Source organism: Orcinus orca, chromosome 10 (genome assembly GCF_937001465.1).
Source record: "Orcinus orca chromosome 10, mOrcOrc1.1, whole genome shotgun sequence".
In the NCBI taxonomy this organism is placed as follows: domain Eukaryota; kingdom Metazoa; phylum Chordata; class Mammalia; order Artiodactyla; family Delphinidae; genus Orcinus; species Orcinus orca.
This window is the reverse complement of record NC_064568.1, coordinates 98,153,093-98,178,082: the sequence shown is the minus strand read 5'-3', so window position 1 is coordinate 98,178,082 and position 24,990 is coordinate 98,153,093. Positions and strand designations below refer to the sequence as shown.

At 41.8% G+C, this 24,990-nt stretch overlaps 2 protein-coding genes across 21 annotated transcripts in view; one reads left to right on the top strand and one right to left on the bottom strand.

Annotated features, from left to right (window-relative positions):
- The window catches only part of GCNT2 (glucosaminyl (N-acetyl) transferase 2 (I blood group)), a 148,829-nt gene that overhangs the window by 118,443 nt on the left and 5,396 nt on the right, over positions 1 to 24,990 (top strand). For 5 of the 20 annotated variants that reach the window (XM_049715621.1, XM_049715622.1, XM_049715623.1 and 2 more), the window contains 2 exons: positions 202 to 294; positions 24,459 to 24,528. In XM_049715621.1, the coding sequence (XP_049571578.1) occupies positions 202 to 294; positions 24,459 to 24,528 (163 nt within the window). Of the gene's footprint in view, positions 1 to 201; positions 316 to 703; positions 947 to 6,414; positions 8,732 to 10,019; positions 14,759 to 24,458; positions 24,529 to 24,990 lie in introns of those variants that run through there. The other 15 variants (XM_049715619.1, XM_049715625.1, XM_049715626.1 and 12 more) reach the window with 6 other exon arrangements.
- C10H6orf52 (chromosome 10 C6orf52 homolog) lies at positions 20,237 to 23,907 on the bottom strand. Its single transcript, XM_004286977.4, is given in 4 exon segments — positions 20,237 to 20,415; positions 21,039 to 21,084; positions 23,427 to 23,607; positions 23,837 to 23,907. Coding segments are annotated over 4 exon segments (477 nt in total).

The window sequence follows — 24,990 nt, the reverse complement described above, 5'->3', positions numbered from 1 at the left end:
TTTACTGGTGGCAAGTCTAGATCCATAACTACCAACTATTCGCACCATAAGCCTGTGGGGTTTTGTACCAATGATGAAAAATCTGAAACGAAAGAGAATATACTGGGAGAAAATAAACATGACTTGGAAGCTTAACTGATGAAATTGACACCTTTCTTTCTTGGTTCTCATTTCTGCTTTTCTTCTTTATCAATATTGCAGGTGTTCCTGGCTCCATGCCAAACGCATCGTGGGCCGGGAACCTCAGAGCTGTAAAGTGGTTTGACATGGAAGATAAACACGGAGGCTGCCACGGTGAGGCATTCATTTGAAACTGTGAGGCCACACTGCTTGTTGGTATTGGCATGAAGGTTGTGGAATACAGGGGTTCTCACAGAGAGCCCTGCTGGTTCATTTAGACCAATCTGTGAATTATTAAACAGAGTAGCAAGAGGCTTCAAGACACAGTCCTTGAAAAGTAAATCTAAGTGTCGTAAAGACATTCTCCAGCTTATAATTTCCTAGGGAGATGTAGAGGTGGGTTCAAATTGTAACGGTGCTTTCTTCTTGCAAGTTTCTGCCTTTTCCTTATTATTCATTCCTCTTTCTGCTCCTTTGGGCGTGCAGCGGTTATGAGGAGACAGTGGTCAGGATGAGAAGTGACGTCATGTTCTTACCACTGACTCCCATCCCTCATGTCCGCCTCTGCTCCCCCTACGGACAGGTTTCCAGGTGGCTTGGAGGTGTTTGCTGCAGCTCTGGCATGATGGCAGGTGACAGCAACAAGAGAGGTTTCCCCTCCAAGTGGATAAGAACTAGAAAACAAGGAGTTTTCATTGCTACAGAACCTTGTAAAGAAGGCTTTTCATCAGTCCTGGTGTATATTCGAACTCTTGCCTGGTACATGGTGGGCATGTGTATTTGTTGACTAGGACTAACATAACAAAGTACCATAGACTTGAGTGTTTTAAACCACAGAAATTTGTTTCCTCACGGTCCTGGAGGCTGGAAGTCCGAGATCAATGTGTCAGCAGGTTTGGTTTCTTCTGAGGCCTCTCTCTTTGACTTGTAGATGGCCGTCTTCTCCCTGTGTGCTCACATGACCTACCCTCTGTGTGTGTCTGTGTCCTGATCTCTTCTTATAAGGACACCAGTCATATTGGATTAGGGCTCATTCACATGACCTCATTTTAACTTAATTACTTCTTTAAAGGCCCTACATCTAACACAGTTACAGTCTGAGGTGCTGGAAGGTTAGGACTTCAACATATGAATCTGGGGGAAATACAATTCAGCCCATAAGAACAGGCAATAAATACATATACAGTGAATAAGTGATTGAGCGAACGGATGAGTGAGTGAATAGGAAGGTTTGCCCTGTTCTCCCTGTGGTAACGAAGTTTGGCCTCCTCTCCTCTTCCACTCAGTCTACGGCTCTATCCTCAGCCCATCTTATCTACACCTAACATTTCAGATGAGAACATCCAAAGTGCTGCTTCTCTACATCTCTCCATTACACTCACCCTCTTTCCGGTGTCTGTCTCTCGGGGGTCCCCTTCCATTATGAATGACAGCATCCTCGTGTCACTGCACACTCTATTCTTAAGCATAGTCACATCTTTACCTCAATCAGCCCACATGTTCCCCAGAGGACAGCTCATTGCCACCTGCCTGCATTCTCATCGTGGCCTGCCCTCCTAGTGGGGGGAGGGGGATGGAGAGGAGGGTACTTTGCTCTTTGATCTCCTTAGAAAGTGGACCATATCCATCAGGCAGGGTCCCAATATTTGGGATAGGTTGCCGTCTCCACTTCCTTCTATAACCCCTATCACCTTCCCTTTAGAACCATCCTCTGATCTGGTCATCCTCTGATCTGCTTCTCCACCTCTTCTCCAGCTGTGACACTTGAGGACTCCAACATCCACGGCAAGGACCCATGTGATGTGATTACATTACAGCTCTAGCCCCCCCCCCCAAAGCTCCTGTCCACTGTGTTTCAGCCACACACACAACCCCCCCAAGGAGAGCTTTACCTTCAGTCTCCTTGTCAGCACCTGTATCCAGGACCTACCTCAGCAGAGAAGGTATAGACAAGTCAGGTTTGCATTTTTATAGGGACCTTTACTGATCACATGACAGGTAGGGGCCATGAAGATAGCCCCTAGCCAGGAACCTACACAGGGTACGATGTTTGGGTAGCCCACGCCCCTCTCAAACAAAGTCTCGTTTTTTTCTTCTCTTAGTATCTGTTATGCCATCTGAAAGCCTTACAGCGTTCATAGCATAAAAAATGTTTGTCCCCAGACCACTATACAGGGAAAAGAAAAAGACACAGTCCAGAGGAAATAGAACATTTTGCTAAACCAGCAAGTCAGTAATACAATCTGGACCTTTTCCCCTTGGCTGTGAGTAATAGGATTTGTTCCAAACCTGTGAGTGTACCCACTTTACAAACTCTCTTAGCATTTCAAATCACAGAGTACCATTCTAGACCTATGGTCTTTAACTTGGAGCTCCCATCTCTGATTACTATCTGTTTGTCACCCTGCTAGTTTCCTTCACCAACTTACATAGTATATATTTTACTGCCTTTCTCCCCAGAACAGAATAGGAGCTCCAACGGGGCTGGGATTTTTGACCGATTTGTTCATTGCTGTATCCCCACATCTGAAATATGTTGTTGTTGTTGTTTTAAATGTGTTTGCTTTTTTAAAATTGGAATTTCCAGAGGTTCGACTTTCCTCCTCCTACCAGTTTCTTTCTGAGGACCCCTCGTCCAGCCTGTGTACTGTGTCAGCTGTTGTGTGCTGTTCTTGCTAACATTTTAGGTTCCCTTGCAGTTTGATCCTACAAGGCTGATTCCTGCACGTAATCATTACTGTCATCTGCTTTTTGCCATTTGTGGTTCCTGAAGCAGGACATTGTTGAAGAATGTCACAGAACTGCCCTAAATTCACCCACTGTCTACCTTCAGCTAGACCCTCTGGCTGCCTACTTATTCTTTTATTTACGTCATTATTGTCCTGGTACTCTTCCCGGGGTACACCTTTTGAGCTTTTCTGCCCACCTTTAAGCTCCCAATCTTACGTTAAAACAGCCTTTCTGGGCTTCCCTGGTGGCGCAGTGGTTGAGAGTCCGCCTGCCGATGCAGGGGACACGGGTTCGTGCCCTGGTCCGGGAGGATCCCACATGCCGCGGAGCGGCTGGGCCTGTGAGCCATGGCCGCTGAGCCTGCGTGTCCGGACCCTGTGCTCCGCGATGGGAGAGGCCACAGCAGTGAGAGGCCCGCGTACCACACAAAAAAACAAAAACAAAAAAAACAGCCTTTCTACTCTCAAAAGGTGATCAATTCAACTTTAGGAAGAACTTTGAAGATATTTGATTAAAATCTCCTTATCAATTCCTTTGTCATGTCATCCCTTTCCGCCATCTTAGAACATTTTGGACCCATTCTCTCATTGTTGCTTCCTGTTTCAAGAGGAAAAGTTACCTATCCTCACAACCAAGGTCAGCATCTGGTCTCAGTTGTGTGTGGATCCCCCTAAATTATCCCATTGCTCTCTTGCATTCTCAGCGTCTCCCTCTCTGCTGTTTCTTTTCCTAAGCAAAGGTGTACTTACTGCCTCTATCCTGAAGAGCAAGCTGTCTAGGCACCCTCTACTTGATCCAGCCTGGAATCTTCTCTCCTGTTCACTGCCATTTCTTAAGCATGGGCGTGCTGCCCGTGTACCGAGTTCTTCCCACCCACTACCCGGTTATTCTTTAACTTCCTTAAACTCCGGCTTTTTTCTCCAGTGATTTTCTCTGTCTACTGAACTTCCTTCCAGCCACATTGAGTTAATCACCAAGTCCTGTCAGTCCTTCTGTGCTCTGCCTCTAATAGCCTTCTTTTCCCACGCATGGCAACCATTAACTTTGAACAGATTTGCTCTCTGGTTTACACAATTACTGTAGTCTCTTGATGGTTCCTAATGTACCCTGCAAAGCTCTGCAAAATTAATCTTGCTAAAATCTATTTCATCATTTGATTCTCCTATTCAAAAAAGTTCTTCAGGGACTTCCCTGGAGGCGCCGTGGTTAAGAATCCACCTGCCGGGCTTCCCTGGTGGCGCAGTGGTTGAGAGTCCGCCTACTGATACAGGGGACACGGGTTCGTGCCCCCGTCCGGGAGGATCCCGTATGCCGTGGAGCGGCTGGGCTCGTGAGCCATGGCTGCTGAGCCTGCGTGTCCGGAGCCTGTGCTTCGCAACGGGGGAGGCCACAACAGTGAGAGGCCCGCGTACAGCAAAAAGAAAAAAAAAAAAAAAAAAAGTCAAAAGAATCCACCTGCCAGTGTAGGGGACACAGGTTCGAGCCCTGGTCCAGGAAGATCCCACATGCTGCGGAGCACCTAGGCCCGTGCACCGCAACTACTGAACCTGAACTCTAGAGCCCGCGAGCCACAACTACTGAAGCCCGCGTGCAACAACTACTGAAGCCTGTGCTCCTAGAACCCGTGCTCCACAAGAGAAGCCACCGCAATGAGAAGCCCGCGCACCACAACGAAGAGTAGCCCCTGCTCGCCACAACTAGAGAAAGTCCGTGTGCAGCAATGAAGGCCCAACGCAGCCAAAAATAAATTTAAAAAAAACACAACTTCTCCAGCCTTTTCATAAGAAAGGGATAAAAAGGCCCAACCCCTTTATGGGATAAAAGAGGCCCAACTTTCATCTATTTTAAGTCAGTCAACCATAATAGTTCTACCATATGCAAAGAAATGCTGGAAAGAGTACCAACTTCCTTGTTTTTAACCTGTTCCCCAACAAACTCTATTCTAGCAGAAAATTCTCATCTCTACATTTTCCAGAGGCATTTTCCCACCTGATGCTTTCCCATCCATCCCCCTGATGCTTCCCAATTCTACCCACCTGTGAACTCTCCACTCATCCTTCTCTATACTTTTATTCAACAACTATTCATTTAACACCTAATATTTACCAGGCACTGTTCCAGATGCTGGGGACACAGAAGTGAACACAATGGTCTCAAATTCTAGCTCTTCAGGAGCTTATATTCTAGTCTGGGGAGAAGGACAATAAACAAACAAACACGTTTGGTAATAAGTGTCAAAAGGAAAATGAATCAGGAAAGAAGGGAAGGAGGTCAGAGACAGCCTCATATGAGAAGATGACCTTGACCTTGAAGCCGGGCCCTGGCTGGCGCCAGAGGGAGCCTTGAGGCTGTCTGGTAGCAGGACGTGGTACAGGGGAGAAAGCGCAAACACGGATGGACGCCTGGGAGTGCTTGGAACCAGCAAGGGGGCCAGTGTGGCTGATGTGAATGTGGAAGGGTTTTTGTGTTTTTTTTTTTAAACATCTTTATTGGAGTATAATTGCTTTACAATGGTGTGTTAGTTTCTGCTGTATAACAAAGTGAATCAGTTATACATATACATATGTTCCCATATCTCTTCCCTCTTGCGTCTCCCTCCCTCCCACCCTCCCTATCCCACCCCTCTGGGTGGTCACAAAGCACCGAGCTGGGAAGGGTTATTAAAGGTTATAACTCAATGAGTAAGTGGTGGGAGGTGAGTCCAGGAGAGTCTGAGGAGTCTTGAATGCCATTGGTAGGAATTTGGCTTTTACTGCAAGTGAGATGAAAAGCCGTTAGAGGGTTTTGAGCAGCAGAGACATCTTCTGCTTACATTTAAAACAATCACTCTGGCTGTTGTGCTGGGAATGTACTAACAGGCAAAAATGGAGGCGCTGGAAACCAGTTATTGTAACAATTCAGACAGGAAGATGGAGGCGGCTTGGACTAGGATGCAGGTAGTGGAGGTGGTGAAAAGTAGTCAAATTCTATTAGTATTTTGAAGGTTGAGCTGACAGGATTGCTACCAGATTGGATGTGGGGTGTGAAAAAAAGGGGGAGAAGTGCCCAGGGCACTGAAGAATAGACTTGCTGTGGATTGTGATGGGGAAGACTTGGAGAGGATTAAGGACTTGGGACCTGACCTACGGGTGAGGTTTATTACTCACCTAAGAGGAGAGATAAAGCAGGCACTTGGCTAGACCAGGCTGGAGCTCAGAGAAGAGACCTGACCAATACAGCCCATCAAGACTTCTCCCATCTCTACACTTCCAGAGCTTCTCATCCATGAAATCCAAAGTTCATGATACGGTCCACGAACGGCCTTGTGATGCCTGGTGTGTTACTTCTTTGTATTATTTAACTCTCATTTTCTTCAAATGCATGTTTGTACCTCTTTCTCCCCGTAGAAAGTTTAACGTCCTCGTGGGCTGGGCCAGCACAATGCTGTTTCATCACAATCCTGTAGCCCTTGACACAGTGCTAGCCACGCAGCAGTTAGGCAGTAACCCTACCATTTTGCAAGCTCACTACCCCTGACTCAGAAACAAGCCTGTTTTCACTGTTTCTTGTTCCCTTCCTTTACAGGTCACTACGTCCATGGCATTTGTATCTATGGAAACGGAGACTTAAAGTGGTTGATTAATTCGTCAAGCCTCTTTGCTAACAAGTTTGAGCTCACTACGTACCCCCTTACTGTGGAATGCCTAGAGCTGAGGCTCAGAGAAAGAACCCTAAATCAGAGTGAAATTGCAATACAGCCCAGCTGGTATTTTTGATCTATTGCCACTCACGACTGAAGGAAAATCACAGCTGGAAAGGAGAGCTTTTCTTTGTGAGAAAAACTTAGCCTGGGTTACATGAACGGTCTCAGGGCCAAGGTTACGGCTTCAGGACCTGACTACATTATTACATGTTAAAATATTCTCTGGACACCGTGAAATATGCTGTCAGGGTGGTTGTGCAGAGTGATGCTGGCGCTTTGGCCACCCTGCCAGTTTCTTGAGGCTCATCTCTGCATCAGGCTAATGTTCTGATCAGTGGTAAATAACTGTCCTCAGATTTGCATCTGATCTTCATCGTATATAAATGTTCTAATGAAAAGGAGAATTGTGGATAATACTATTAAGGAGAAAAAGAACTCGGTTTCTTTGAAGAAGGAATCTTTTATAACAGATCTCCAGCCACACATTGATGGATATCCCCTGCTCTTTGCTTACCTGCTCGTAGGCATAGAAATCGCTTTTTGGGTAACTGACCAATCTCCTTTACAACTTGAGCTCCTAGAACTGAGAACTAGATCTTGTTCCTGAGTTTCAACAGTAGCATTTTCAAGTTTCCTGTGTCTAAAGTTCTGGATAGAATTTAAAGCCATTCACAGGAGACAGAATTGGAGACAGCAGTCGCTGCCTGCCTCTTCAGTAAAAGGCCCCCGGGGGGAATCCGTTTCTTGAATATTTGTCGGAATGTGCTCTGATCCCTCTTTCTTGTTTTCCATTGAGAACATGGAGAAGTTCTTGAAGCATGAAGAATTTCTAGAAGAGAGGTGCTATTGCATGGGTTTAGCCTCAAGCCTTGAATATCTCAGAGTAAATCACTTTCCTTTATTGCCACTACTCTCCACCCCGACCAAAGTGATCTTATCTGCAAAGTGGAGACCAAATTCTGTCCCGTGAGCCTTTAAGGAGTCCATAGTGTGCTCTGGGTAGCTTTGCAATGCCTGGGGGTCATAGGAGTGCCTGGATTTTTAAAAGCTTTCAAATGTGTGTGAGCCTTTTGGTCACTTCGTCCCATTCATGTATCCAATTCATTCATTCAGCATCTGGTCAATAAGTATTTCTTGAGTGTTTATTATACACCAGACACGTGCAGAGACAAGGAGGAGAAGTAAGTCAGAAGCTTTTTCACTCTAAAAGTCCTGGCAATAACGTCCACGTTGGAAAGGCTGCTCTAGAGAATCTCACAAGGTGGTTGTATTTTAACACCTTCACGTGCGGGGTTGTAGACTGTGATACCAGGCCCAGGATATCAGAAATTACAAAGTGAAGTCTAAATCAGAGATTATTCCCAAGAGAGAAGGGAAGGAGGAGACGGAAGCCACAGCCAATTGTGTTCTGTAGGTGTTCTGCTTGCTCCTTTACGTCTCATGGCCTTCAAATCTCACAACGCTCTCGGGAAGCTCTCATGATCTGTCTGAGAATCGGGATTCTCTTATTGGTCTCCTCTGTTCATTTCCTGAGGTGGAACATTTAGAGAAGGTGAAGTAAAGCCATATTTAGCATCCCAGAATGGTCTCAGTGTTAATATTGAGAAAACGTCCTGTCACGTCAGAAAAATGTGAAGTCTACTCTTATATTCCATCCAGTTCCTTGATATTTATTTATTCTAATGAACAACAGTAACTACAATTAATGATACATTTAATCCACGCAACGTTATTTTTTTCTGTAATTGTGCCTGTTGAATGTTAATCACATTTAATGACTTTGAATTTAATGACTTCTAGTGACTTTGAAGTAAAGCCTTCTTTTTTCCTGTTACCGAAAAAAAAAAAGATGGAACTGTATTGGTTGATGAAGAGTCCAGGGGTAGGGAACACACCCAGAGCTAAAGGCAGAATCTGAAGATACCTTTTTTTTCAACTAATTTACATGACACCACTTGAGAAGAAGGGTTGCTTTACACTGGATCTTTCTCTTGTAGAACAAGAAATCTTTTGGAATAGAAGATGTTTACATGTCCGTTGTTGGTCATTTCTTCTATGTCTAAAGTACTTTAATATTGGAAGAGTGTAGTGTTTGGACTAGTGGATTTCTGCTAGCCCTTGGAGGTGCCCTGAAAACTTTGTTTTCGATGATGTTCCGTGTTGTTTTCTTGGAAATAAATTAATATATTGTTTTCCACCTTTGGGGCTATTGTGCATTTTTATTTGATTGGCATTTGAAGATAATTCTCCTAACATTTTCTAAAAAATACAAATAAATACATTCATACATACGCACATACTTGTCTAAAAATGCCCATCCACTGAAAAATAATTAAGCTTTTCCTCTGTGGAGTGTTGGGGAGAATAATTGGGAATGATAGAGAAGAGAATATAATGGAAGATCAGTTTCATTTAAATTGGGTACAACCATTTTAAAATCTGAGGAAGGAAGAAGTTAGCCTTCTACTCTTGCCTCCTTTATTTACTTTTTAAAAATCAAGGTACAATTTAGGAAAAAGACGTTAATATTATCATAATTATTCGATTGTCAAATGCCAACGTTTTTGAGCAGCCTTTCAGTGCTAAATCTGGCTAAACAAATTTTGCCTCTAACAGACACATGGAAAATGACAGAAATACTGAGGAAAATAACTCATTTAAACAACATCTGATGCACCATTTTTTTAATGCAAAATGTTTAAAAACTGAAGTGAAAAACATTTCAAACTACAAAAACAATAAAAATATATGTTCATAAGAATAGAAAGAATACATAAATCCAACTATGCTTCAATAAAAAAAATTTAAAATATGATAAAATCAAGTTCATAGGTTAAAAAAAATAGAAAGAATACAGAAGAATATAGAATAAAAAGTGAATTCCTTTCTCCAGGAGTAATCACTTGATTGGTGTATATTCTGAAGTGTCTTTTCAGTGCGGTGATATCCTGTGGCAGTGCTGTCCAAAAGAATTTCTGCAATGATGAAAATGTTCTGTATCTACACTGTCCAAGATAGTAACCACTCCATTTAGCCACTGGGCACTTGAAATGTGGCCAGTGTGACTGAGGAAATGTTACTTATTTTTAGCCACATGTGACTAGTGGTTATTGGACTACACAGTTCTATAGTTCTACATCGGTTATATACACGTGCTTGTGTATACGATGGAAATATACACAAAGACACATGTACTGGCTTTTTTTAAATGAGTTGATTATAGAGATGTATAATAGAAATTATATCTTTTTGCAACTTGCTTTTGTGGACCCTTCAAAAATAAACTTTTACTTTTAGAATAGTCTTAATTTTACAGAAAAATTACAGATAATACCGAGTTCCCATATAACATAATCAATATATAACATTAGTATAATACATTTGTCACAATTAATGAGCCAATATTGATACATTATCACTATTACCTAATATTCATACTTTATGTAGATTTCCTTAACTTTTACCTAATATCCTTTTTTCGTTCCAGGATCTTATCCAAGTGCCACATTGGGTTTAGGTATGTTTCTCCAGTCTCCTCTGGGCTGTGACTGTTTCTCAGGCTTTTCTTGTTTTGATGACCTTGACAATCTTGAAGGGTGCTGGTTGGAGGTTTTGCAAAATGCCCCCCACCCATTGGTTTTGGCTGGTGTTTTTCTCATGGTTAGATTGAATTTGGGGGTTTGGAGGAGGAAGACCACAGAGGTAAAGTACCACTTTCATCACATGATATGAAGGGTACACACTATCGACTTAGCTTATCACAGCTGATGCTGGCCTTGGTCACCCGGCTTAAGCAGTGTTTGTCAGGATTCTCCACCGTAAAGTGAGGTTTTTCCCTTTTTCCATACAACACTCTTTGGGAGGAAGTCGTTCTTCCGAGCCCATACATAAAGAATGGGGAGTTGGGCTTCCCTGGTGGCGCAGTGGTTGAGAGTCCTCCTGCCGATGCAGGGGACACAGGTTCGTGCCCCGGTCCGGGAGGATCCCACATGCCGCGGAGCGGCTGGGCCCGTGAACCATGGCCGCTGAGCCTGCGCGTCCGGAGCCTGCGCTCCGCAACGGGAGAGGCCACAACAGTGAGAGGCCCGCGACTGAAAAAAAAAAAAAAAATCGAAAAATAGGGACTTCCCTGGTGGCGCAGTGGTTAAGAATCCTCCTGCCAATGCAGGGGACACGGGTTTGGCCCTGGTCCGGGAAGATCCCACATGCCATGGAGCAATGAAGCCCGTACATCACAGCTACTGAGCCTGTGCTCTACAGCCCGCGAGCCACAACTACTGAAGCCTGTGAGCCACAACTACTGAGCCCGCGTGCCACAACTACTGAAGCCTCTGCGCCTAGAGCCTGTGCTCTGCAACAAGAGAAGCCACTGCAATGAGAAGCCCGCACACCGCAACGAAGAGCAGCTCCCACTCGCTGCAACTAGAGAAAGCCTGCACACAGCAACAAAGACCCAACGCAGCCAATAAATAAATAAATAAAATTTTAAAATAAATAAATAAAAATAGAATTACCATATGATCCAGCAACCCCACTCCTGGTCATATATCCAGAAAAGATGAAAACTCTAATTTGAAAAGGTACATGCACCCCAATGTTCATAGTAGCACTATTTACAATAACCAAGACATGGAAGCAACCTAAATGCCCATCAACAGATGAAAGAATAAAAAAGATGTGGTATATGTATACGATGGAATATTACTCAACAATTAAAAAGAACAAAATATTCCCATTTGCAGCAACATGAATGAATCTTGAGATTATCATACTAAGTCCAACAGAGAAAGACAAATATGATATCACTTATCTGTGGAATCTAAAAATTAATACAGCTGAGTTTATTTACAAAACAGAAACAGACTCACAGACATAGAAAACAAATTTATGGTTACCAGAGGGGAAAGAGGGAGAGAGGGATAAATTAGGAGGGATTAACAAATACATAACAATGTATATAAAGTAGATAAACAACGAGATTTTCGGTATAGCACAGGGAACTATATCCAATACCTTGTAATAAACAATAAAGGAAAAGAATCTGAAAAAATAAAAAATTCCTTAAAATAAGTAACAGTTTTACCTTTTCCTTCTTTTTCTTGTCTTCTGACACGCAGAAATTTGCAATACAGTTTTAAACGGTAGCAGTGATAGCAGCTGTCCTTGAGTTGTTCCCAACATTAAAGGACATGTTTAACTCTGGTACATGATGTTGGAGGTTTGAAGTAGATTTCTGGTAGATATCCTTTATTGAGTTAAGAATCAGAATACCAGAAAATAAGTATAAATAAAAATATATTATGATTCTAATGTTTTTTAAAACCCCAGTTGCTATCTCTTTTTTGTTGCTTAATGGAATTATGTGTGACTTTGGTTTAAAATTTTTTTTTCTTTGCACATATTACTTCAAAAGGTAAGAGGGAAAGGTCACCACTGTTAATCTTTTTACACAGTAATAATTTAGGATAGCAGGAACTTCCCTGGTGGCCCAGTGGTTAAAACTCCGTGCTCTCAATGCAGGGGGCCTGGGTTTGATCCCTGGTCAGGGAACTAGATCCCACATGCCGCAACTAAATATCCCACATGCAGTAACGAAGGTTCCTCGTGCCACAACTAAGACCCGGCGCAGCCAAATAAATAATAATTTAAAAAAAGAATTTAGGATTGCAGTCTATGCCAAGCGGGAAACGGGAGCGGAGATTCACTTGAACAGACTAAGCAAATAACTGGAGTTTGGGAAGACTAATGCCAGAACCAGAAGTTTCCTGTTGTGACTACTCCCTCTTCTGGTCAGGATGGCTAAGGGCTTAAGAGATCAAGCCAATGGAAAGACACTGGAGGTCAACCTCCCAGGGCCAAGTTCTGACCTTGGAAAGAAGACTAACAGTGATCTCTCTGAAAGGAGGTGGGTAAGAGGTGACTCTGACCATGCTCACTTTTCCACGAGGAACGCCTACAAGCTCTGAAAGTGGTGAGCTTCCGGGGTGGCTGTCGGGAAAATTAATTTTGCTGAGTCCTTGGGAGCCAGCCCAGGAAGCCTGACCTCCCTCTTCGGAAGGATACTGGGGGCTGAATGGTCCCAAACAAAAGGGTTCTTATGAAAAGAAGGCAAAATTCAGAAACCATTGGCCAGCATCACGTGTCAAACTGTAAAAGTGAATCTCAGGCGTGTGATCAAGAGCTGAGGCTGTTAGGAGAAATGGTTGAAAAAGTTACTGCAAGGTGAAAGTGAATTATTTATGAACTTCAAGCCATTTATTTCTATTAAAGTGAATTAATTATTAGTGAGCTTCAGGGCATCAGCTGTACACAAGGCAACAATGGAAGGTTTTCGATGGCTTTCTAAAAGGTTTTATTTAAAAATAACTTTAGACTGCAGAGAAAAGTTAAAAAATGGTACAGAGAATTCTCGTAGACCTTTCACCCAACTTCTAATGTTAACATCTTACAAAACCAAAGTTCAATGATCAAAACCAGTTTGGTTTGGTTTTTAATTCTATGCTGGCTGTGTGTTGAGAGTCAGAGCCAGGTGACTTTCACCTTTGCACAGGACAGACCAGATGGGTAAGGTGAGTCCCAGTAACGTGTAGTGCCATCACATTAAACCAAATGACAGCAAGGGACTGGTCTCAAATGATATTTACAGATGAAAATTGCACTATGAAAAGGAAAATTCTGTACATTCTCTATTCTAGACTATGGAAATGAGATAAAAGAAAAGGATGGGGGAGGAGAGAAAATCCACAGTCACATCACTAAGAAAATGGTGGGGAAGGAAGCAGGGGTAGGGCAGTTAAAACGTGTCCTGCGTCTTACAGATCACTGGTTGGGAAACTCTAGATTCATTTTCTTAGGATTTTACTAAATAGGTGTAATGGGTCGTGAAGAGCAAGGAGGAAAGGCACTGATTACTGCCAGGTCTGCACGTTGAAACTCTGGTGCTTAACACCTTTTGTGATCCCCTGCCACATACCTGTGAGCAGGTGAGGCATGATAACTCCATGATTAGCATTCCATGGTGGCTTTCACAGAGGACTCAGCAGGAAGTACCCGAATTAGACTTTCCAATTGCATGGCTGTGTATCAGAGATGACCCAGTGGAAGAATGATGGTTTAAAAAATAACCACGGTAATAACATGAAATTCTTTGGGGATAACAACTACAAAAAACAACAGAGTGACTTAAATACATGACAGGCTGGTAGAGAAATATTTGAAAATCTAGGAAATTTACTAAAACACTGATGTTGTAGTCATTACCATACATGGAAATTTTCCTACCTGGGTATGTGATCAAGAAAGTTTTCTAAGGGATGGTGGGAATCTGGGCAAATGCCATTTGAAAAACTTCCACAGTATAAAATGGGGGTAAAGAAATATTGTTGTGTTTTCATAGGATTCTTTGAGCAGAAAGCTTCCACTCATTCCTCTCTATATTTAACAAATGCACTGTGCCAGTTTCAGGTTCTGGGTATACAGCCGTGTATTAAGACTGACAGATCCTTTATATCGTAGTTGAAGGGATAGAAAAATTACAAAAATATATCAACAAACAAGATAATTTTAGATAGTGATTAAGTGTCACTGTGAAGAAAATAAAACAGGGTGAAGTGACAGAGGTCAACAGATGTGGACAGAGTGGGTTTCTCCTAGATTAGGCTGTTAGGCAAGACCTTGCCATAGAGGGAAGATTTTGAGACAACAGTTTTGCTCTCTGCAATTGATCACAAAGACTGTAGTTGGACGTTGAGACTTGCCTTTACCAATGTATTTCTTGGCTTTGTTGAAAATCCAGCGAGTCAAGAGATCCTTGAAGAAAAAGTTGGTTCCCGTGCTTGGGCAGGGAAAGTATAAGTCTGCAACATAGTGTAGCACCAGAAATTAGGGTAGTACTCAGAGAATAATGAGAACATATCAAAAGGCACAGAAGTCACCTTGAAGAGGCTCCTGCTGGCTAATCTGGGACACTTTGAGCATCCAAATAAATATGATAGTAATAGGTTGTAATTCAATAACTGAGTCCATAAATCCATACATGCATATATACATACACATGTACACACCTAAATGGAGGAGAAGGGAAAGCTCTTACAGTAAAAGACCAACTAATAAATACAGAAGGAATAATGGAGTTAGGAAATCATGAATGGTTGCTGTAACTAATGGGTGAAAGTTTGACAAGGAGCAGAATACTTACATAGTTGCAAAATATCTCCCCATAGATTACTTATTAATTTTAAGCATTCAATTGTAACTTTACAGTGAAAAAAAAGCCTAAACACATCATCTAATCAAGTGATCAAAGTTATATCACTGGGAATTCCCTGGTGGTCCAGTGGTTAGGACCCTTCCATTGCAGGGGACACGGGTTTGATTCCTGGTCAGGGAACTAAGATCCTGCAAGTGGTGCTGCACAGCCGGGGTGAGGGGGGGAAGTTACATTGGGATATAAATTACATAAAAAGTTACATAACACTGGGACAGATTGACTCACAGTCAATCTGATAGAAAGCGCTGAGGACATAACATCACTTTAGTGGTGTCCCTAAACTGAATAAACTGAATTTGTAGTCATGAGAAAACATCAAACAAACCCAAATTGATCAACATTGTAGAAAATAACTAGCATGGTCCTAGATTTAAGGAGATTACTGAGAAATGAAAATCAATGCAACACATAATCCTGGATTAGATCCTAAACTGGAGGTATAAAGGAAAGCTATAAAGAACATTACTGGGAAAATAGAAAAAAAATAGTATACAGATTATGGATTAGATAATACTATTGTGTCAATTTTAAATTTCCTGATTATACAAAAAAATTCTTTTGACTTAGGAAGTACCAAGGTGTTTAGAGTGTGAGGTAGCATGACGTCTCCAACATACTCTCAAATGATTCAAAATATGTACACGACACGTACACACAGAATAGTAAAGCAAATGGAACATATACAAACAATTGATGGATCTTGTACTATTACTTCAGCTTTTCTGTAAGTATGAAAATATATTAACATGAAGAGTTACCAAAAAGCCAACCAACTAGCAAAACAAAAACACCCAAAACCTCACTTGCTTAAGCTTCATCTTGGTGATATGACTGAAGTCATCATTTCTGTAGGAACTCTGACCTTCATGGCACAGCTGTGTATAAGGTGGAACTGAGCTCCTATTAACTTGTACCCCTGGACATGGTGGTACCACAAGCCAAGTTCCAAGCATAATCCTCTCTGCCCTTTGAGTACAGCAGAAACCTTATTTATCCTTCATGATCAACACTTATCAATCTAGTCAAAACCATGATCTTTCTAGGATCAGCTTGTAAATTTCTTTTTTTAATGTATGCCTCTTTTTAAAATAAAGTCTTAATCATTGGTAACTTTATTTTTAATTAATTAATTAATTAATTGTTTTTGGCTGCATTGGGTCTTCATTGCTGTGCGTGGGCTTTCTCTAGTTACAGTGAGCAGGGGCTACTCTTCATTGCGGTGCGTGGGCTTCTCATTGCAGTGGCTTCTCTTGTTGCGGAGCATGGGCTCTAGGCACATGGGCTTCAGTAGTTGTGGCACGCAGGCTCAGTAGTTGTGGTGCACGGGCTTAGTTGCTCCGTGGCATGTGGGATCTTCCCAGACCAGGGCTCAAACTCATGTCCCCTGCATTGGCAGGCAGATTCTTAACCACTGAGCTATCAGGGAAGTCCCTCAGCTTGTAAATTTCTGATAAGAATCCGCTGTGATTCTTTGGAAGACATCAATAAAGTGCTTAGTAATCTCCTTTCATGGAAAATATGCAAAAGCCACAAGGAGAATGAGAACTAGAAACTCTAACTTGATGAAACTAGAAGAAGTTGAAACTCTAAACCACAAAGTATGCAGAAGGGTTTCCAAAGCAGCAAAGATGGAATACTGTTGCATGTGAGAGGAAGCAGACAGGAGATGTGTATTTCTACAAATCTCAAAAAAAACCAGCAAAGAAGATTTCTCCAAGGTGAGGGGACATTCTCAGAGGTATAAACCCAAAAAGCCTTCTCTTTTTTACACTAATGAATCCAAGGTGCCTAGACAGGCAATAAGAATGTCTATGAACCTGGTTTGGTTCCAAAGAGACAAAGGAGATGAGGCTAAATGAGAAAACTCACAGATAAGCTGAAATTATAACTACGTACCAAAAAACCTACTGCAAACACATTATTCTTTTTTTTTAATCTTTATTGGAGTATAATTGCGTTACAATGTTGTGTTAGTTTCTGCTGTACAACAAAGTGAATCAGCTATAAGTGTACATATATCCCCATATCCTCTCCCTCTTGAGCCTCCCTCCCACCCTCCCTATCCCACCCCTCTAGGTTGTCACAAAGCATCAGCTATCTCCCTGAGCTATGCGGCTGCTTCCCACTAGGCATCCATTTTACATTTGGTAGTGTATATATGTCCATATATACACTATATATATGTGTGTATATATATACATATATATATATGTGTGTATATATATATATATATATATACTTTGTCCCAGCTTCCCCTTCCCCCACTGAGTCCTCAAGTCTGTTTTCTATCTCTGCATCTTTATTCCTGCCCTGCCACTAGGTTCATCAGTACCGGGTTTTTTTAGATTCCATATGTGTGCATTAGCATATGGTATTTTTCTCTCTCTGACTTACTTCACTCTGTATGACAGACTCCAGGTCCATCCACCTCATTACAAATAACTCAGTTTCGTTCCTTTTTATGGCTGAGTAATATTCCATTGTATATATGTGCTACATCTTCTTTATCCATTCATCTGTCAATGGACACTTAGGTTGCTTCCATGTCCTGGCTATTGTAAATAGTGCTACAGTGAACATTGTGGTACATGTACCTTTGTGAATTATGGTTTTCTCAGGGTATATGCCCAGTAGTGGGATTGCTGGGTCATGTGGTAGTTCCATTTTTAGTCACATTATTCTTTTTATTTTTAAATTTTTTTGCAAACACATTATTCTTAATGGTGGAATCTCAGAAGGATTTCCTTTAAAGTCTGTAATACGGATGTCCACTACCAATCCTATATTCAACATTTTCAGTGAAATTGTAGTTACCTGAATGAGGTAAGAAAAAGAAAAAACTTGTGTAAGAATTGGAAAAGAAATTAATTTGCCATTATTTTCAGACAGTGTGATTGTCTAGAAGGTAGATAAGCTAAGAGCCTATAGGAAAGCTACTAGAATTAGTAAATAAAATCAGCTGGTTGCTGAATATAAGATCATTATATATAAGTGAACGGTGTTTATATATACCAGCAAAGAATATTTCAAGCAATAATAAAAACCCATAAATTACTAAGGGTAAATCTAACAAAAGATGTACAGACTTTAACATATAAATTTATAAATTTTATAAAAGACTTAAAAATGGACTGCTATAACAACTGCTGGGCCTGCGTGCCACAACTACTGAAGCCTGCACGCCTAGAGCCCACGCTCTAAAACAAGAGAAGCCACGACAATGAGAAGCCTGTGCACTGCAACGAAGAGTAGCCCCTGCTTGCTGCAACTAAGAAAGCCCGCATGCAGCAACGAAGACCTAATGCAGCCAAAAATAAATAAATAAATTTATTTTTAAAAAGAAATAATTATTTTTTAAAATGGAGTGCTATACTATTTTCATGGATTGAAAGATTCAATATTTTAATTGAATTAAATAATTATCTCCCAATTAATTTATAAATTTCATGCAGTTCCAATAAAAATCACTGCAGAATTCTTTTTTTTTGGAAATTTCCACATTCATTTTATAATTTATATTTAGTCTTTCAAGTTAGAATGTCCAAAGGTTACATAATAAGAGAAAAAGTTAATATAATTGTATCATTCAAGAAATAAATTTGAAGTAGCCATCTACTACAGAGACCATCTCAGAAACTTACATAGCACTGACAGGTTTACTGTAGTGGCCTTGTTGCTAAACTATGGGTACACATTTGTTAAGGACAAAAAATTCTTAGAGGTGAATAATAGCAAACAGTGATATGGTCATAAACAACTTCAGACAAACTATAGAGGTTTTCACTGCAGAATTCTTAACAGAATTTTACAAGCTGATCCTAGTACTAATTTGCAAGTTTAAGGACCCCAAACTGCATGTCTCTATAGTTTTACTTCAGTTTTCTTTCGTTTATTAACTGTTTTCTTAGGTGGTGGTGCTTCTCTTTATTGAATTGGGGGGTTCTCTTTCATGTTTCAGTTTTCTTCAATTGTTTTTGATATTTATTGGTGTGTCCCAGCCACTTACACCAAGAACCAGCAACCGTTTTCTACGAAAGGCCTGAAAATAAATATTTTAGGCTTTGCCGGCCACATACGGACTCTGCCATATATTCTTTGTTTTTGTGGGGTTTTTTTGTTTTTGTTTTTAACACTTTAAATGTAGAAATGTAAAACCCATAGTCAGCTTGCAGGAAATACAAAGTAGGTCACAGGTTAATTGGCTACACTTGCTCTGAGTCTACACTCCTTCCTGTTGCTTCATGAAAGTGGAGGATGAGAGATAGGACTGACTTATCAGATTTCTCATGATTCAGTTTTCCAACCACTGTCCAAGGTTGGTCCACGGAGAATGCCACTGTGTGACAAAGTCTCACTGGTGCTTGGCAAAATGAGAAGAAAGGAAGAGCAAGTTTTTCATAAAGCTTGATTTCTAAAATTTAAAGAACCGGTCTTTCTTTTGTTTTTTGTTTTTTTGCGGTACGCGGGCCTCTCACTGTTGTGGCCTCTCCCGTTACGGAGCACAGGCTCCAGACGCGCAGGCTCAGCGGCCATGGCTCACGGGCCCAGCCGCTCCGCGGCATGTGGGATCTTCCCGGACCGGGGCACGAACCCGTGTCCCCTGCATCGGCAGGCGGACTCTCAACCACTGTGCCACCAGGGAAGCCCAAGAACCCATATTTTATAAGAGACACGGTCAACATATGCATTGAAGTTTCAGCTGGTGTTTATGGGAGTCCAATTCCTCTAAGAAGGCTGATCATCTGTTTTGATCAAGCACACTTTTTCCATGCTGAGGATTCAGCTGTGACAAGTGAGTTTCCACTGACTTCTGCTGTCTAGTTCTCTCATAAGAGAGCCTGAGGGTCAGGAAAAGGAAATCAAACATCTAGTTCTAATCTACATCTTTCTATACTAGATGCAGGCGAGAAACCTTGTATTGTCTGTGAGCAGAGGAAAGCAGCAAATTATACCAGAGTAGCTAATGCCACCATCAGTTCAGGTTAGGCCCGTCTCGTATTAAACCTATTATCTCTTTTTTTAAATTAATTTACAATGTTGTGTTAGGAAACCTATTTTCAAATGTCTTAACAGCGCAGCCTGTTCTACCATGATAGTTCTGCGACCTCTTCTGGGACTTACGTAATATAACATACTTGGGGCCTCCCTGGCAGTTCAGTGGTTAAGACTCTGTGCTTCCAATGCAGGGGGCGTGGGTTCGATCCCTGTTTGGGGAACTAAGAGCCCACATGCTTCGTGGCACAACCAAAAAATGAAAAAACAAACAAAACCATAATGTAACCACACTTCTGGAAATGAATGTGCTGGTGAAATTTATTTACATTATGTTCTCTCATCTCAATCACATCTAAGTCTTGGAAATCTGTATTTGCATACAGAATCCAATACATTCTTGGGAGAATTTTTTTTTTTAACAAAAACAAAACAAGATACAATCAATGTGATAGTTGGGTAGCTCAATGAACATCTTGCTTTTGGGGGGTCTCATCTGGGATTTCAGAGTGAACTGTATCCAGAGGCTGCCAGTGGCAATTCATGAGAGAGTCATAGAGTTCTTCACTTTCCACCATAAATTCTTTGTTTAACTCCTCAATATTCAAATGAAGATTTGGATCTGCAGAAGCCAAGAACACATATGAAAAAAAAAATACAGTTTTACAGGACACATAGTAGAAATGGCTTAAAATTAGAGCTTTTAAAAACACATTAGCAGGAAATATTGCAGACATTTAATGTTAAATCATTTTAATTGTGTGTTTACTTTCAATAAGACCTAAAAATAGAAATTGAAGCTAAAAAAGTAGTGCTACCAGACTCAATGAGCGTCTAGATGGTGGAAAAGATGGAGAAAATGGATGGAATAGAGAGATAACGCCCATGGAGATGAACGGACAGGACTTGGAAATGCGTTAAACTTGGAGCAGAAGAGAAAGGAAGGGTCGAGGATGAGTCTTGAGTTTCTAGCATGAGGACTTGGGCAGATACAATGCCAAAGAGTGAACCAGAACTAAATCCCTACGACAGGGCTTTGAAAAATAATCATGCTGCTTTATATGTTTAGTTAACAGATTGTTATAAGTGAATAAATTGTTTATAGCAACTAATTCAGAAACAGAGGGAGACCTACACTAGAATTCTCCAGTAGGATCTTTCAGTTTCTAGCCAGCTGAGTGAATGAGGAACCTGGAAAAGGGGTTAGTTTTGTTTTCAACGAGGGCAACAGAAGTTTTCTGTTACCTTCTAGTGAATCTTCATCTTGGTTTTCAGCCAGAGCTGTGGTTTCCTACAATGAAAATCAGTATTTTAAGAAAAAACTAATTTTACTTAAAGGGTTACTCACTCTCTTGGAAGAATTTAGCTCTCAAAAATAATATACACTAAACTCCCTTTTGATCAACTTTACTTTGAATTTTGATTAAAAGAACCTTTCAATGATATAAGTGCAATGGGTGAACCGCGTCCATAGAAGAAAGTCACAAAGGCGTAGCATCAGACAAAGGCGTCTGGCTTCTCTGAAGTTTTGGGGAACTAACTGACATCCCGGGGCCTGGGCGAGGAACCAGACAGCAGGGACCCTGGCATCAGCCTCCACAGGTACTGTAATAGGTACCCAACTCTCCACCTGGAGCTCTGCCCTTCCTTCCAGGTGACAATCTGCAAAGTCTCCATGAGCACATACCCCTCGTGGCCTTCTAATCACACACACCCCCCCCCGCACCCCATGTCTCAGCTAAGGACCAGGACAGCAGATGCTTAAGGAAGTGCAGAGGCTACAGAAAAGCAAACCAATCAATTATCTTCTTACATAAGGAATGAAGTAAATTCCAGAAGCACTCCCCAAATAAATCTTGGTTAGTTACTCCAGACTCTGTGGGCTCTCCTGGGACAATGCAAGTTTTTACAACTCCTCTCTGCAGGCACCGGCTGGGAACCTGCCTTTGTCAAGGACACACAGCTGATTCCAGGGTCCCTGCTGTCTAGTTCCTCGCCCAGGCCCCAGGAGGCCAGTTAGTTCCCTGAAACTTCAGAGAAGCCAGACGCCTTTGTCTGATGCTAATCCTTTGTGACTTTTCTTCTATGGACTCAGTTCACCCATTGCATAATTGGTTAATTTCTGAGGTTGATAATATACTCAAACCTATACCTCTCTATTTAAAGATACAAAGTTAACCACAGGAAGTCAGACCATCTCCCAAAAGAGCACAAAAAAAGAGAGAAGTGAAAGAAGAAAAATACGATAAAACCTCAGGTGGGAATTCCCTGCTGGTCTAGTGGCTAGGACTTGGCACCTTCACTGCCGAGGGCCTGGGTTCAATCCTTGGTCCGGGAACTAAGATCCCGCAAGCACCGAGGCACAGCCAGAAAACCCAAAAAAAAAACAGGCTTGAAAAATTGGAAATGAAAGTCTGGGCAAAAAAATACCAAGCAAACGCACGTTTTAAAAACTGAAGGCTTAGGTGTTAAAGCCAAGGCTATCACACAAAGTGTTACTGTGCACACAAATTGGGGAAAAAATTTTGTAACACTTTGACTGCAAAGCGCTAATTTCCCTATTATGTAAATATCTCACACAGTCAAGAAAAGGGGGGGACACAAGGAAAAAGGTAGACAAAGGACATCAATGAAGTCACAGAGCACAGATACCAATAAACACTTGAAAGTTATTTGCCTCCAATGAAAGACATGCCTTCCTCACCTGTCAGACTGGCTAATCACACACAGAACCTCATGGAGAAGCAAGTCATACCATCAATGCAAAGTGTAAGCTCAGGCAGGCTCTTTGGAGAGAAGCTTTTGCTGTTTAAGATGTTAAATGTCATATCCTTTAATCGAGAACGTCCCCTTCTAGAATTTTTCCCTTAGCCAAAAAACACTCAAATTCTTGAAAAGAGGTAAAAGGAAGTTTGTTAAAGCACCGAAAACATTTAAAATGTCAGTCGATAAGTGATGAGCTAAAATCACAGCACATCCCAATGGGCAACTTTTAAAGAAAGCTCTCCTGGTGCAACATAACAACAGCAAGCAAGGAACAAACTACTAAGACTATCCGACACTGTCCATTCTAGTGAAGGCGCCTCGAGCTCCCCAAACAGAAAGTAAGCCCATTCACAGTGACTTAGTGAGAGTAGAAGGGAAAATCTAGAGGCCATACATCCACTTGAACAATGCTTTCTTCTAAGCGGGGACGGAACGGGGAAGAGAGTGGGGTGGTGGAGACTTTCTCTTACTCCAATACCTCTTTTAAAGAAATATGTTACTTTAGTCATCAAAAAATTACAATGTGTTAATGTTTGCTGCTACAGCAAAAAAAAAAAAAGTACCTCTTGTCCAATTTTAAGTGTTTAAGGGTAAACTCTATTGAATGATGCTAAGCTACAATTTAGTAGCAAGAATTCCCGCACAGACTTCACCAACCTATTATTTTTGGAAAACAGTGAGGACTGAAATTGTTTGCAAGTCAAAATGTCTCAGGTCATCAGCTTTTCCTCTCTGGTACTAAATTAGGGAGCAGAAGCCAGGGCTGTGGGAATTTGAATGAGAGGATCTGGAAGCGTGAGGAAAGGAAAAAAGATGTTTCCATATGGGGCACCCAAACCACCCAGTATTAATGCCAGGGAGAGATACCTTGGGTGTAAGCGAAGTTTCAACTGGGTATCCGGAGGTCTCACACACAGAATAAAAGTTGGGTCCATTTCCATCCGTTCCATAGCCACAGCTATAGCCAGAAGGAGGATAATAGCTGTGCTGTTGCTCGTACCAGTTGCCAAAGGGGTAACCCTGGCAGGAATGGAAGTCTGGCTTCACTCTGAGAGCAGAAGGGAAAGGACAGGAATGACATCACCAATCAAGGCAGAATCACTCAAAAACCCAGGACTCCCTTGTCTTTCCCAGACGTTACACGTAAGGATGATTTCCACTTTCATTGTTTTAAGCACACCTATTTTCAAAGCAACAGTTTGTAAACTGCCAAGTCGTATAAGAAACAGAACACTACCGGTCTCGCTTTTCGTTCAGAGTAGGAAAAATCAGCTCACCTTTGCCAGTACCAGTAATAATTATTTTGTTGCGCTATGCCGAAACCTGCAAAACTCTCTTGTTCAGCCATTTATCCAGACCCTTGATAAAACGATCGGAAATCCACACTTTTGACTCCTGCATACACAATTCCAGCTCCTGGTCTAAACCCGCTCAGCCCCACAAATAACTTTTACAGCTGCCTCAGGGATAGGAATTACCTGCGGCCACGTACTTAATTCCTTGACTTTCATGTGGGTTAAGGAGTGGGTGGGGTTGGGAAGGAGTGTATTGGGGTCACCTGGGGGAACTCCTGCAAACTTCCACGGGCTTTGGGCTGCCTGCCCGCTCCAGCAAGTGTCAGGCCCGGGAAAGCCAGACAGAAGGGGGAGGCTGGGGGCGGGGAGGGACCAGAGAGAGAGCGTGAGTTGGGCGACTGTGAAGCGCGCAGAAGTCTCCACCCTACCCCCTACGATAATCTGTAAGGGAGTCACTTTTAATCACTAAAGCCTTAAGACAAAGACTACAATTCGATGCTTCCCTCCTCAGTTCCATTATCTGCAAAGAATACCTATCAGAACAAGCATCTAATGGACTTTTTTTTTTTTTTTTGGCTGCGCCCTGCGGCATCTGGTATCTTAGTTCCTCCACCAGGAATTGAACCCATGGCCCCTGCACTGGAAGCATGGAGTCTTAACCGCTGGACCTCCAGGTAAGTCCCTGGACTTTTTTTTTTAAACATCCTCTGCAGGTTGTAATCTTTACCCCAACCAGCTGGTGGGAAGAAGTGGTATATATCACACATCACACACACACACACACACACACACACACACACACACACCCCTACCTTAATGCAAGTGCAGGAAAAAATTTTAAAGAAATATTTCTGTGATGCTGTGTGTTTTGTTTTGTTTTTTTAAAGCATGACAAAGCAGTGCTTCCTAAACTTTAGTCCGGGTTCAAATTACCTGAGCATGTTTAAAATGTGGGTTCGGAGTCCATAGATTTGGAGTGAAGCCTCAGATTCTGCCCTTCCAGCCAGCTCGCAGGCACTTTAAGTAGCAAGGCTACACAAAATGTCAACATGTGAGAAGATAACTTTTGAGTCTAAATAAGGACACAGGGTCTGGCCATTTCCTTGTAGCTTGTTGATTCCACTATTCAAATTCTT